At 37.8% G+C, this 15,286-nt stretch overlaps 1 protein-coding gene across 1 annotated transcript in view; it reads left to right on the top strand.

Annotated features, from left to right (window-relative positions):
- The first annotated feature begins 7,489 nt into the window (after positions 1-7,489).
- The window catches only part of LOC143649212 (vomeronasal type-2 receptor 116-like), a 45,714-nt gene continuing 37,917 nt past the window's right edge, over positions 7,490-15,286 (top strand). Inside the window, 1 exon segment of the mRNA XM_077119397.1 lies at positions 7,490-7,506. Within this exon segment, the coding sequence (XP_076975512.1) occupies positions 7,490-7,506 (17 nt within the window).

Raw genomic sequence — 15,286 nt, 5'->3', positions numbered from 1 at the left:
TTGGCTGTCTTTTTGTTGTTGAGTTGGACAATATCTTTATAAATTCTGGATACTAGACCTTTATCTGATATTTTGTTTCCAAATATTGATTCCTATTGTGTAGGCTGTCTTTCTACTTTCTTGATGAAGTTCTTTGATGCACAAAAGTGTTTAATTTTGAGGAGTTCCCGTTTAATTATTTCCTTCTTCAGTGCTCTTGCTTTAGGTTTAAGGTCCATAAAACTGCCTCCAATTGTAAGATTCATAAGATATCTCCCTACATTTTCCTCTAACTGTTTTATGGTCTTAGACCTAATGTTTAGATCTTTGATCCATTTTGAGTTAACTTTTGTGTAGGGTGTGAGATATGGGTCTTCTTTCATTTTTTCCATATGGATATCCAGTTCTCTAGGCACCATTTGTTGAAGAGACTGTTCTGTCCCTGGTGAGTTGGCTTGACTGCCTTATCAAAGATCAAACGTCCATAGATGAGAGGGTCTATATCTGAGCACTCTATTCGATTCCATTGGTCGATATATCTATCTTTATGCCAATACCATGCTGTTTTGACCACTGTGGCTTCATAATATGCCTTAAAGTCAGGCAGTACAAGACCTCCAGGTTCGTTTCTTTTCCTTAAGATGTTTTTAGCAATTCGGGGCATCCTGCCCTTCCAGATAAATTTGCTTATTGGTTTTTCTATTTCTGAAAAATAAGTTGTTGGGATTTTGATTGTAATTGCATTGAATCTGCAAATCAATTTAGGTCAGATTGATATCTTAACTATATTTAGTCTTCCAATCCATGAACACGGTATGCCCTTCCATCTATTTAGGTCTTCTGTGATTTCTTTTAGCAGTTTTTTGTAGTTTTCTTTATATACGTTTTTTGTCTCTTTAGTTAAATTTATTCCTAGGTATTTTATTCTTTTAGTTGCAATTGTAAATGGGATTCGTTTCTTGATTTCCCCCTCCGCTTGTTCATTGCTAGTGTATACAAATGCTACAGATTTTTGAATGTTGATCTTGTAACCTGCTACTTTGCTGTACTCATTTATTAGCTCTAGTAGTTTTGTTGTGGATTTTTCGGGATTTTCGACTTACAGTATCATATCGTCTGCAAACAGTGATAGTTTTACTTCTTCCTTTCCAATTTTGATGCCTTGTATTTCTTTTTCTTGTCTAATTGCTCTGGCTAGAACCTCCAACACAATGTTGAATAACAGTGGTGATAGTGGACATCCTTGTCTTGTTCCTGATCTTAGGGGGAAAGTTTTCAATTTTTCCCCATTGAGGATAATATTAGCTAAGGGTTTTTCATATATTCCCTCTATCATTTTAAGGAAGTTCCCTTGTATTCCTATCCTTTGAAGTGTTTTCAGCAGGAAAGGATGTTGAATCTTGTCAGATGCCTTCTCTGTATCAATTGAGATGATCATGTGATTTTTCTTCTTTGATTTGTTGATATGGTGTATTACATTAATTGATTTTCTTATGTTGAACCATCCTTGCATACCTGGGATGAATCCTACTTGTTCATGATGTATAATTCTTTTAATGTGTTGTTGGATAAGATTTGCTACAATTTTATTGAGGATTTTTGCATCTATATTCATTAGAGATTGACCTGTAGTTTTCTTTTTTTGTAATATCTTTGCCTGGTTTAGGTATGAGGGTGATGTTGGTTTCATAGAATGAATTAGGTAGTTTTCCCTCCGCTTCGATTTTTTTGAAGAGTTTGACGAGAGTTGGTACTAATTCTTTCTGGAATATTTGATAGAATTCAGATGTGAAACCGTTTGGTCCTGGACTTTTCTTTTTAGGGAGCTTTTGAATGACTGATTCAATTTCTTTACTTGTGATTGGTTTGTTGAGGTCATCTATGTCTTCTTGAGTCAAAGCTGGTTGTTCATGTCTTTCCAGGAACCCGTCCATTTCATCTAAATTGTTGTATTTATTAGCGTAGAGTTGTTCATAGTATCCTGTTATTACCTCCTTTATTTCTGTGAGGTCAGTAGTTATGCCTCCTCTTCCATTTCTGATCTTATTTATTTGCATCCTCTCTCTTCTTCTTTTTGTCGATCTTGCTAAGGGCCCATCAATCTTATTGATTTTCTCATAGAACCAATTTCTGGCCTTATTGATTTTCTCTATTGTTTTCATGTTTTCAATTTCATTTATTTCTGCTCTAATCTTTGTTATTTCTTTCCTTTTGCTTGCTTTGGGATTAGTTTGCTGTTCTTTCTCCAGTTGTTCCAAATGGATAGTTAATTCCTGAGTTTTTTTCTTTTCTTCTTTTCTGATATAGGCATTTAGGGCAATAAATTTCCCTCTTAGCACTGCCTTTGCTGCATCCCATAAGTTTTGATATGTTGTGTTTTCATTTTCATTCACCTCGAGGTATTTGCTAATTTCTCTAGCAATTTCTTCTTTGACCCACTCGTTGTTTAGGAGTGTGTTGTTGAGCCTCCACGTATTTGTGAATTTTCTGGCACTCCTCCTATTATTGATTTCCAACTTCATTCCTTTATGATCCGAGAAAGTGTTGTGTATGATTTCAATCTTTTTAAATTTGTGAAGACTTGCTTTGTGACCCAGCATATGGTCTATCTTTGAGAATGATCCATGAACACTTGAGAAAAAGGTGTATCCTGCTGTTGTGAGATGTAATGTCCTATAAATACCTGTTAAGTCTAGCTCATTTATAGTAATATTCAGATTCTCTATTTCTTTATTGATCCTCTGTCTAGATGTTCTGTCCATTGATGAGAGTGGTGAATTGAAGTCTCCAACTATTACGGTATATGAGTCTATTTCCCTTTTCAGTGTTTGCAGTGTATTCCTCATGTATTTTGCGGCATTCTGGTTCAGTGCGTAAATATTTATGATTGTTATGTCTTCTTGTTTAATTGTTTCTTTTATTAGTATATAGTGTCCTTCTTTGTCTCTTTTAACTGCTTTACATTTGAAGTATAATTTGTTGGATATTAGTGTAGCCACTCCTGCTCTTTTCTGGTTGTTATTTGCATGAAATATCTTTTCCCAACCTTTCACTTTCAACCTATGTTTATCTTTGGGTCTAAGATGTATTTCCTGTAGACAGCATATAGAAGGATCCTGTTTTTTAATCCATTCTGCCAATCTATGTCTTTTGATTGGGGAATTCAGTCCATTGACATTTAGTGTTATTACTGTTTGGATAGTATTTTCCTCTAACATTTTGCCTTTTGTATTATATATATCATATCTGATTTTCCTTCTTTCTACACTCTTCTATATACCTCTCTCTTCTGTCTTTTTGTATCTGACTCTAGTGCTTCCTTTATTATTTCTTGCAGAGCTAGTCTCTTGGTCACAAATTCTCTCAGTGACTTTTTGTCTGAGAATGTTTTAATTTCTCCCTCATTTTTGAAGGATAATTTTACTGGATATAGGAGTCTTGGTTGGCAGTTTTTCTCTTTTAGTAATTTAAATATATCATCCCACTGTCTTCTAGCTTCCATGGTTTCTGCTGAGAAATCTACACATAGTCTTATTGGGTTTCCCTTTTATGTTGGGAATTGGATTGTTTTTCTCTTGCCGCTTTCAAGATCCTCTCTTTCTCTTTGACCTCTGACATTCTAACTAGCAAGTGTCTTGGAGAATGCCTATTTGTGTCTAATCTCTTTGGGGTGTGCTGCAGTTCTTGGATCTGTAATTTTAGGTCTTTCATAAGAGTTGGGATATTTTCAGTGATAATTTCTTCCATTAGTTTTTCTCCTCCTTTTCCCTTCTCTTCTCCTTCTGGGACACCCACAACACGTATATTTGTGTGCTTCATATTGTCCTTGAGTTCCCTGATACCCTGTTCAAATTTTTCCATTCTTTTCCCGATATTTTCTGTTTCTTTTTGGAATTCAGATGTTCCATCCTCCAAATCACTAATTCTATCTTCTGTGTCTTTAAATCTATCATTGTAGGTATCCATTGTTTTTTCCATCTTTTCTGCTTTATCCTTCACTTCCATAAGTTCTGTGATTTGTTTTTTCAGTTTTTCTATTTCTTCTTTGTTTTCAGCCCATGTCCTCTTCATGTCCTCCCTCAATTTATCGATTTCATTTTTGAATAGGTTTTCCATTTCTGTTCGTATATTCAGCATTAGTTGTCTCAGCTCTTGTATCTCATTTGAACTATTGGTTTTTGCCTTTGAGTGGGCCATATTCTCAATCTTCTGAGCGTGGACAGTTATCTTCTGCTGCTGGCGTCTGGGCATTTAGTCAGATTTCCCTGGGTGTTGGACCCAACAAGGTTGTAAGATTTTTCTGTGAAATCTCTGGGTTCTGTTTTTCTTATTCTGCCCAGTAGGTGGTGCTCGTGGCACACGTTTGTCCGCGGGCCCCACCAGTAAAAGGTGCTGTGGGGCCTTAAACTTTGGAAAACCCTCGCCGTCTGGGAGGTTCGCTAGCCGAAGCGGCTTGGAAGAGTGCCAGCCAGCCCAGGGTCCGAACGCGGGGAGGGTCGCTGGCCTCCGCAACCCATGAAAGTGCCCATCCGAATTTCCTAGTCGGTCCGGGGCGCCAAGCTTGGCAGGAGAGTGCCAGCCGCAGCGGCCTGCCTGGGAGAGTGCACGTTCCTGGGGAGTCACGGGTTTGGAAGGGCCCCCCCCATCGCTGTTCTCTGCGGCCTGTGGATTTCCGATCCAATTCTCTCAGTTAGTCCGGGGGGCCGTGCATGGTGTGGGCGCCAGCCACCGCAGTTTGAGGGTACTGCCTATCCAATTCTCCCAGCCGGCCCCGGGAGGGGGAAGGGAGTGACTCCGGCCGCTTGCCGCCCCGCCCGGTGAAGCCCGTGCCCCTCGGCGATCTCACCAGAGTGAGTTCTCTCAGCCAGCCAGCCATTCCAGGATGGGGTATGCTGTCTTTTTTATCTCTGTTATGGCTTTGGGAGTTGTTCTGTATCGTTTCTACTCCCCTAGTAGCTGTCCTGGAGGAGAAACTAAGATCCGCGTGTCTTACTAAGCTGCCATCTTCTCGGGCAGACTCAGTTTTCAGTGTTTTTAACAATGGCCATCCTTGTAGGTGTAAGATAGTATCTCAGTGTGGTTTTATTTACATTTCCCTAATAGCTAGTGAAATTGAGCATCTTTGTATACGTCTAGATTTTTGGCATACAGTAGCTCATAGTATCCTATAATAACTGTTTTATTTCTGTGTGTCAGTAGTAATGTCCATCCTTTCAATTCTAATTTTCCTTATTTGCATGCTATTTTTTTTGTAATTCTATTTAAAGCTCCATCTATTTTATTTATTTTCTGAAAGAACTAACTTCTGATTTTGTTGATTCTTTGTTGTTTTCAATTTCATTGACTTCTGCTCTAGTATTTGTGATTTTCATCCTTCTCTTCACTTTTGGGTTAATTTGCTGTTCTTTGTTTTTTCACCAGTTCCTCCAGGCCTGCAGTTAGGTCTCTGTTTTTCCTCTTTCTTCCTTTTTAAACTTTTTTTTATTGTGAAAAATAACATATATACAAAAAAGCAATAAATTAAAAAGTACATTTTAACAAGAATTTATACAACAGATTTTATAGTTTGTTGTGGGTTACAGCTCCATGATTTTTCATTTTTTCTTCTAGCTGCTCCAAGACTCTGGAGACCAAAAGAAATATCAGTATATTAATTCAGTAGTCATATGCATTTGTTAAATCCTATCTTCTCTATTATAGTGTTCCTTCTATTTTTTCTTTCTTATGAAAAGTAACATATATACAAAAAAGCAATACATTTCAAACTACATCACAACAATTAGTCATGAAACAGATTTCAGTGTTCAGTAAGGGTTACAATTACCCAATTTTTGGTGCTTATTTATAGCTGCTCTATGGTACTGGAGGCTAAAAGAAATGCAATGTAATAATTCCATACTCATACTCATTTGTTAAACCTGACTTTCTCTGTATAACTTCACCACCACCTTTGATTTTTCTTTCACTCTTTAGGGGTATTTAAGTCATGACCATTCTAACTTTTTCATGTTGGAAGGGGATGTCAATAATATGGGATAGGAGGATGGAACTATTTGATCTTCTGGAATGGCTGACCCCTCTGCATTTCAGCACTTATCTAATCCAGGGACCCTCTTTCTTCTTCTAATTCTTTTTCATATTGGCATTTGGGCTTCAAATTTCCCTTTCAGTACTGCCTTCACTGCATCTTATACATTTTGTTCTGTTGTGTTCTCATTTGCATTTGCCTGGAGATACTTAATGATTTCTCTTGAAATTCCCTTCTTGACCCTCTGCTTGTTTAACAGTGTATCATTTATCCTCAATATATCTAAAAAAAGTTTTCCAGTTTTCCACCTGTCACTGATTCCTAGATGCATTCCATCATGATCTGAGGAAGTGTTTTCTACACTATCAATCTATTAAAATTTACTGAGACCTGCTGTGAGCCATGATGTATCTACTCTGGAGAATGATCCATGAACACTTGAGAGGAATGCATATCCTGCAGCTGTAAGTGCAATGGATCATAAATGTATGTGGTCTAGTTCATTTATCATATTATTCAAGATCTCTGTTTCCCTGGTGATCCTTGTCTAGATTCTCTGCCCATTGATGGGGAGTGGTATCTGTTGAAGTCTATAATAAATGTTTTATAGGTTTCTTTTCTCCCTCTAGGGTTTCCCTAATGTCTTTTGGGGAATTCCAGATGGTGCATATATATTTATGATTGTTATTTCTTTTTTAAAATATAATTTCATTAAGCTCTATTCATGCACCATCACTTCAAAATATGTTCACAGTATTGTCACAGAGGTGTGCATTCATCACCATGATCATTTTTAGAATATTTTCATGACTGCAGAAAAATAAAGAAGGAGAAAAAAGAAAACCCAATAACCGTTTCCCTATTGTCATACTGTCCACTTGTATTGGACTGTACCCAAGTTTAATACTTACAGTAGAGAAAACTTAAATAAGGGAATGTAGTATTTTCAGAAACACACACACGCAACAGTGAAAAAGATTAAAACATTCAGAAGTAGATTCACACAAACACAGGCAACTGATTTTTTTTGCTGTATATTATTGATTATCAACAATTACAATTCAACAGCTGCAGATGTTTTCTTCTGGCTACTCTAAAACACTAGACATTGAAGAGAAATATCTATATAATGAGTTAGTGTCTCAGTCATTTGTTACATCTTAATTTCTCAGTTGTATCTCTTTCCTCTCACTTGATCGTTCTCTCAATTTTCAGAGAAAAATAAACTTACTAAGAAAAGCTTTTAAAGAGATTTAAATAGAGCCTTGAAAATTCCCTAGGATTTTCAGGAATAGCGTTGGTTGGGGCTTGGCATGCCTCTCAACTCTATTTGAATTCTCTTAGCCACTGCAACTTTATTTTGGTCTATTCTTTTCCCCCCTTTTGGTCAAGAAGGCACTCTCCATCCCACAGTGCCAGGGCCAGGCTCATTTCCGGGTGTCATTTCCCACATTGTCACCAAGTCTTGTACCCCTTGGAGTTATGTTGCTCATTGGGCGGTAAGTGAGCAGTGAATTTATTTGCAAAATTGGCTCAAAGAGAGAAGGCCACATCATAATGAGGCTCCTGCAGCGGGGGAAGGTGGTTAGTGGTGATTCTTTGGGATAATTATAAACAAGCTTAACTTTATCAATAAAGAAATGTTTCATAAAGGCAAGTGTCATGATCAAAGCCTTGGTTTATTACATTTGGGGACCTTAATGCTTGAGAGAGTATCAGGAATTCTCCAGGTAAGGAAGTTTAAGAGTTCCTCATTTTTCTCCAGTCCCTTATGGGCATTGTATTAGTTTGCTAAGCTGCCAGAATGCGATATACCTAAAATGGAATGGCTTTTGTAAAGGAATTTAGTAAGTTAAGGATTAATAGTCCCAAGGAAGAGAAAATGTCCAAATAAAGGCACCAACAAGAGGTTACCTTCACTCAAGAAAGGCTTATGTCATCCAGAGCACCTCTGTCAGCTAAGAAGGCATGTCATTGGCATCTGCTGGTCCTTTGCTCATAAGATCCATTGCATTCAGCTTCTGTTCCTGTGTTCCTAACTTTGCCTCTCTGGGGCTGGGTTTCATCTTTTGGCTTCCTTTGGTTCTCCCCAGATTCTGACTTGCTTAGCATCTCATAGGAAGGCACATGGTGATGTCTGCTGGGTCCTCTGCCCATGTCTAGGCATCTGGTCTCTTTATCAGCACTCTAAATATTTCCAAACATTCATGTCCCTTTCAGCTCTGAAGAACTGTTCTCCAAGCATCCATATCTGAAGTTTCTTCCAAATGTGTCCCCCTTTAAAGAATTCCAGCAAATTAATCAAGACCTACCTTGAATGCGTGGAGTCAGATCTCCATCTAATCAAAAGGCCACACAATCAGGCATCTCACGTCTCTGTGAAGATAATTTAATCAAAAGTTTCCACCCTACAATATTGGATCAAGATGAGAAGAAATGGCTGTTCCCCACAGGATAGACTCAGGATAAAAACATGGCTTTTCTAGGGTACTTAATAGTTTCAAACCAGCACAGGGACTTTCCAAATACTGTTTGAACTTTCTGCCCACACTATTCTGGAATATATCTGGGTATGACATTTGCCTGTACAGAATAATAAGACCTCTTTCCTTATCTAGGATTATTATGTAAACTGACCAAACAAGTTAAATTAGGTAAACTTCTACAGAAAATTTAAATTTGGGACCAAATAAACATCTCTCCATTTGTCTCACACAGAAGTTGAAGTTTCAGAATGCAGATAATATCATTCTTTATCCTGAATTCTGAATCACCCTAGTCTTAACCAGTTCATTTCCATTCTCATCTCCAATTGGAATCTCATCTCTCAACTTCTCAATAGTTGCTGTGTGGAGTAGTGCTGACTTTCGGAGCTGTAGAGCTTCAACCCTGAGTCTCAGGTGTTACACAGATTCCCTATGCTCCAGGGAACCACCAAGTCACAGGCTGTGATGGTTGGGTTCAGGTTTCAACTTGGCTACTTTATGATACCCAGTTGTTTGGTTAGGCAAGTACTAGCCTAACCATTAATGCAAAGATATTTCATGGCTTGTTGTATAACCAGAAGGCTGGTTTATTAAATCATCCACCAATTGATGGCATCTGTGGCTGATTACATCTACAATCAACAAAAAGTGTGTCTTCCACAAAAGAGAGAATCCAATTAGTTAGATTTGATCCAATAAATTGAAGACATTTAAGGGATAAGAGAGGATTTTCACTGCTTCTTCAACCAGCGAGCATCTTCTGTGAACTTCATTGAGACCCTTCATTGGAGTTGCCAGCCTTGCACCCTGTCCCACTTATTTTGACCTCTTGCATCCCCATAGTTGCGTGAGATACTTTTATGAATCTTATATTTACGAATATCTCTGGTTGGTTCTATTTCTCCAGATAACCCTGACTAATACCCATAGCAAGAACACAGCATCTCAAAATTTAGAAAATAACAGTTAAAACTCAGAAACAGATGTGACAGCTGCAAGGGCCCACATTCCTGGAACCCTTACAATGAACCCTACCTGGGCATTCTTTACTCCTAATCATCAAAAAGGCAACCTCTACATACTTTCCATTCCATGACAACCCACGAACTTGAATTCAATTCTCAGATTTTATTCATTATAAGTAGGTCACGCCAGTGAAACCATGTGCAAATTGTTGTTTGTTTCTGATCTAATTTAGTCACCATAATATCCCCAAGTTTCATTCATATAGTTGCATGCCACATGATTTCATTCCTTTCTGCGGCCACTTAATGTTCTGCCAGATGTGTACACCACCATTTGCCCCTCTGATCATCAGTCAAAGTATTCAGGCCACCCCTGTCCTTGCAAGTCATGAAAACTGCCACCAAACCCCCCATATGTGAATGCCTATTCCTATTCCTACTCATAGTTCTTCCATGTCTTTGTCTAATAACAGGGTTTCAGGATCCCATGCAGCCTTATACGTAGCCTCCTCTGGATTCACCACACAGTCCTCCAGAGTTGCTGCACCATTCCACTTTCCTATGAACAGTGAATAGGTATCTCTCTCCCTTCACATTTTATCCAGCACTTTTGTCCTTTTATTTATTTTTAAACCATTTTGATCATGCACATACAATTCATCCTAAGTGTACAGTCAATGGTTCCAAGTATAATAAATAATTATACATTCCCCACCAAAACCTACATGAGAATATTGCCATTTTTTTCACAAAGGAAGAGGAAGAAAATATGGAAATAAAAGAAAAAAGAAAACAAAAAGAGAAACAACGAGAATTCCTTACCCTTCCCTTATATCCCCCTCTTATTGACATTTAGTTTTGGTATATTGCCTTTTTTTACAATTAATGATCGACATTTACAGTATTATTGTTAGCTGTAGGCCAGTTTACACTGACTGCATTTTCCCTATACTATTCCATTTTTAACACCTGGCAATGGTGAAATCCAATTGCTCTCCCTCACATAAGCTCTCTCATATTTGTGCATTTAATCATCATCGATGTCCACTATGTTTTGCTATGTAGTACAGTCCCAGGTTTCATCCTCTACCTTTCCTTCTGGTGTCATACATGTCCCTAGTCTTCCTCTTTCAAACCATACTCACATTCAGATTTGTTTCATTATGCTTACAATATTGTGCAACCATTACATAATATTGTGATATCCATTTCTGGATCTTTACAACCAATCCTGTTGAACATTCTGTGCTCCTTCAGCATCAAGTCACCAAACTCCACCTTCTCTCCATCTCCTGATAACCTGTGTTCTCAATTATAACTCTCAGAGTTTGCTCATTATAGCTTATATTAGTAAGAATGTACAGTATTGACCCTTTCAATTCTAGTTTATTTTTCTCAACATAATGTCCCAAAGATTTATCCACATTGTTTCATGCTTCATGCATTTATTCTGTCTTACACTGTGTAGGATGCCATTGTAAGTATAGGCTACAGCTTGTTTATTTACTTGTCTGTTGATGGGCATTAAGGCTGTTTCTATCTCTTGGCAATCATGAATAATGCTGCTATAAACATTGGTGCTCCACTGTCCACTTATGTCCCTGGTTTCAGTTCCTCTGAGTATATACTTAGTAAAGGGATTGCTGGATAATATGGCAATTTTGTGCTTAGCTTCCTGAGCAACTGCCAAACAGCCTTCTAGAGTGGTTGCACCATTATACATTCCCACCAAAAATGAGTAGGTGTAACTTTTTCTCCACATTCTTTCCAGTACTTCTCTCTTTTTTTTATTATGCTCATCCTAGTGGGTGAGAGATGATAGCTCACTGCATTCAAAATATTTGCATTGACACATCCTTGCATATATACAGTCCATACATGGTGTAAAATCAATGGCCCACAATATCATTATATTCATCACCATGATCATTTTTCAGAACTCTTGCATCCCTCAAGAAAGGGACATTAAAAGAAAAGTAAAACTCATATATCCCATATACCTTACCCCTCCCTCTCATTGACCACTAGTATTTCCATCTACTCAATTTATTTTACCCCTTATTCCCCCTACTATTTATTGATTTTTAACCATTTTTTTTACTCATCTGCCCCTCCCCCGGATAAAAGGAGCATCAGACACAAGGTTTTCAAAATCACAGGGTCACAGTGTAAATGTTTTATCTGCATACCACCATCTTCAAGAATCAAGGCTACTGGAACACAATTCAACTGTTTCAGGTACTTCCCTCCAGCCACTCCAATACATCATAAATTAAAAAGGGAAAATTACACTAATACATAAGAATAATCTCCAGGGTAATCTCTCAACTCTGTTTAACATCTCTTAGCCACTGAAACTTTATTTTGTCTCATTTCTTTCTTCCTCCTTTTGTTCAAGAAGGCTTTTTCAATCCGATGACATTTGGTCCTAGCTCATAGGAGTTCTGTCCTATGTTGCAAGAGGGTTGGATTTACACCCGCTGAGAGTCATCCCCCATAGGAGGGATGGCAGTGAGTTCATCTACTGAGTTGGATTAGACAGAGAGGCCACATCTCAGCACAAAAGAGCTTCACTCGGGGTGACACTTAGACCTAATTTTAAGTAGATTTAGTCTATCCTTTGCAGGAACAAGTTTCGCAGGGGCAAACCCCAAGACTGAAGGCACAACCTATTGATTTGGTTGTCCTAACTGCTTGCAAGATTATCAGAAATTCTCCAAATGGGGAGGTTGAATATTTCTTCCTTTCTCACCAGTCCCCAAGGGGACTTTGCAAATACTTTATTCACTGCCCAAATTACCCTTTGATATTCAGGATATCACACTAACCTGGACAAACCAACAAAATCTCACCCCCTTTTCATGTTTTAATGTACTTAGGGTGCTCAACTAAACTGACCATACAAGTTAAATTAGGTAATGCACTACCCAAAATATAACTTTTGCACTGAATGAACTATCTTCTCCCTTGGTCTCACCCAGAAGTTGAAGTTTGAAGATATGGATGATATGATCCTTTCCCCTGTATTCTGATCAACCTTTGTCCTATACAGATTAGCTTCCCTTATATCTCTAGTCAAAGTCTGATCCTCCTTCAATTTTTTAAAAAGTGTTTCATGGGGTACTGATGACTTTCATAGCTTCAGAGCTCTAAACCTGAGTCTTGGTTACCACATAAATACCCAAAATTTCTGGGAATGACCAGGTTATATAAAAATAGCTCATTATCACAGAATTTAGAAATAAGAGTTACAACTCTTGAATATATGTGACTGCTGTAAGAGCTCACAATCTATGATCCTTTACAATAGGCCCTAACATGATAAGTCATGTGCTTGAATTCAGTTCATCAGCTTTTTATACTATAATTAGTCTATATGAGTGAGGCATGACAATATTTGCCTTTTTGTTTATGGCATTTCATTCGAAATACAGTCCTTAAGATCCATTCACCTAGATACATGCCTCACAACTTCATACCTTCTTGTGGCCACTCAGTAGTCCATTTTATGTACACACCATAGCTTCCCCTTTCATTCCCTAGCCATTGTACCATTAGCCCCCCTCCATCCATTGTGAATCAGGAACACTGCCACCATAAACACCAGTGTGCAAGCGTCCACATGTATCCCCACTTCAGTTCCTCCTGTTATATGTGAGCAATGGGTTTGCAGGATCATCTGGCAACCCCACCCCCAGCCTCCTGTAGAACCACCACACCACCCTGCAAGGAGCTGCACTCCTCAGCTTCCCTACCCATTGTGAATAGACACATCTCTTTCTCTGCCTTTTCTCTAGTATTTGTTTATACAATTATGCAATCCAACATAAGAATATAGACATGACTTCACCACCATAATCTACATGAAGACATTTCATTTTCTTCCACAAAGGGTACCTACCCCTCAACCATTCTCCCCTCCTGTTGACATTTACTTTTGGCATAATGCCTTTATTATATTCAGTGAAAGGATATCACAATGTTACTGTTGACTATAGACCCTAGCTTGCATTGGTTGTACTTTTTCCTATATACCATCCAGTTTCGACACCTTACAATGTTGACATTTATTTGTTCTCCACCAAAGTGATTTTTATTTATACATTTAATCACCATCATTGCCCACTCTAGGCATTCCTAAGTTATGCTGTCTCAGCATTTGTCCTCTATCTTATCCTTCTGGTTTCATACATTTCCCCAGCCCTTTTCCCTCAATTATACTCACATTCAGCTTCATTCAGTGTACTTCTATTATTGTGCTACCATCAGAGAGTATCCATTTCTGAATTTTTACAGTCAATCTCGTGGCACAATCTGTATACCTTTAACACCAAATGCCCAATCTGCTCCTTATTTCTATCTTCTGATAACCTGTGTTATCTCAAAGTTCATTCATTAATGTCAGTTCATATTAGTGAGACAATACAGAGTCTATTTCTTGCTAATTTCACTCATCACACTGTCTTCAAGGGTCGTCTACATTGTAACATGATTCATGACTTTATTCTGCCTTACATCTGGGTAATATTCCATCATATGTATATACCATGGTTTGTTTAGCCACTCATTCATTGATGGACATTTGGGTTGTTTCCATGTCTTGGCAATCACAAGTAATGCTGCTATAAACATTTGTGTGCAAATGTCTGTTTGTGCCCTTGCTTTCAGTTCCCCAGGATATATACATAGTAATGAGATTGCTGGATCACATGGCAATTCTATACTTAGCTTCCTGAGTAACCACTAAACTAACTTCCAGAGTGGTTGTACCATTTTATGTTCCCAACAACAGTGGATAGGTGTACCTCTTTCTCCACATCCACTCCAGCAATTCATCTTTTCCTTTTTTTTCTTTTATTTTTGATAATCGCCATCCTGGTGGGTGTCAGATATCTCATAGTGGTTTTGATTTGCATTTCCCTAACAGCTACTGTAGTGGAAAATCTTTTCATGTGCCATTTAGCCATTTGTATTTCTTATTCTGGAGTGTCTGTTCATCTTTTGCCCATTTTTAAATGGGTTGTTTGTCTTTTTGTTGTTGAGTTGAAGAACTTCTTTATATATTCTGGATATTAATCCCTTATCTGATATGTGGTTTTCAAATATTGTCTTCCATTATGGAGGCTGCTTTTTTACTTTCCTGATGAAGTTCTTTGATGCACAAAAGTGTTTAATTTTGAGGAGTTCCCATTCATCTATTTCTTTTTTCAAAGCTCTTGCTTTGGGTGTAAGGTCTAGAAAACCACCTCTTATTAGGAGATTTAGAAGACATTTCCGTACATTTTCTTCTAAAAGATTTGCGGTCTTAGCTCTAATCTTAAGTCTTTGACTCATTCTGAGTTAATTTTCGTATAGGGTGTGAAATATGGATCCTCTTTCATTCTTTTGCATATGGATATTCATTCCCCATTCCCCATTTGCTGAAGAGGATGCTCTGTCTTAGGTGAGTTGGCTTGACTGCCTTATCAAAGGTCAATTGTCCATAATGAGAGGGTCTATTTCTGAACACTCTATCTGATTCCTTTGGACAGTATATCTATCTTTATGCCAGTACCTTGATGTTTTGACCACTGTAGCTTCATAATATGCTTTAAAGTCAGGTAGTGTGAGACTACCAACTTCGTTTTTCTTTCTCAAGGTATTTTTGACAATTCAGGGCAACCAGCCCTTCCAAATAAATTTGATTATTGATTTTTCTATTTCTGTAAAGTAAGTTCTTATTTTGATTGGTATTGCTTTGAATTTCTAAATCAATTTGAGTAGAATTGACATCTTTCCTATATTTAATCTTCCAATCTATGACTGCATGATGTCCTTACATTTATTTA

Source organism: Tamandua tetradactyla, chromosome 11 (genome assembly GCF_023851605.1).
Source record: "Tamandua tetradactyla isolate mTamTet1 chromosome 11, mTamTet1.pri, whole genome shotgun sequence".
Classification (NCBI taxonomy): Eukaryota; Metazoa; Chordata; class Mammalia; order Pilosa; family Myrmecophagidae; genus Tamandua; species Tamandua tetradactyla.
Note: the sequence above shows the minus strand (reverse complement) of the source record. Positions and strands in the feature narration are given on the sequence as shown.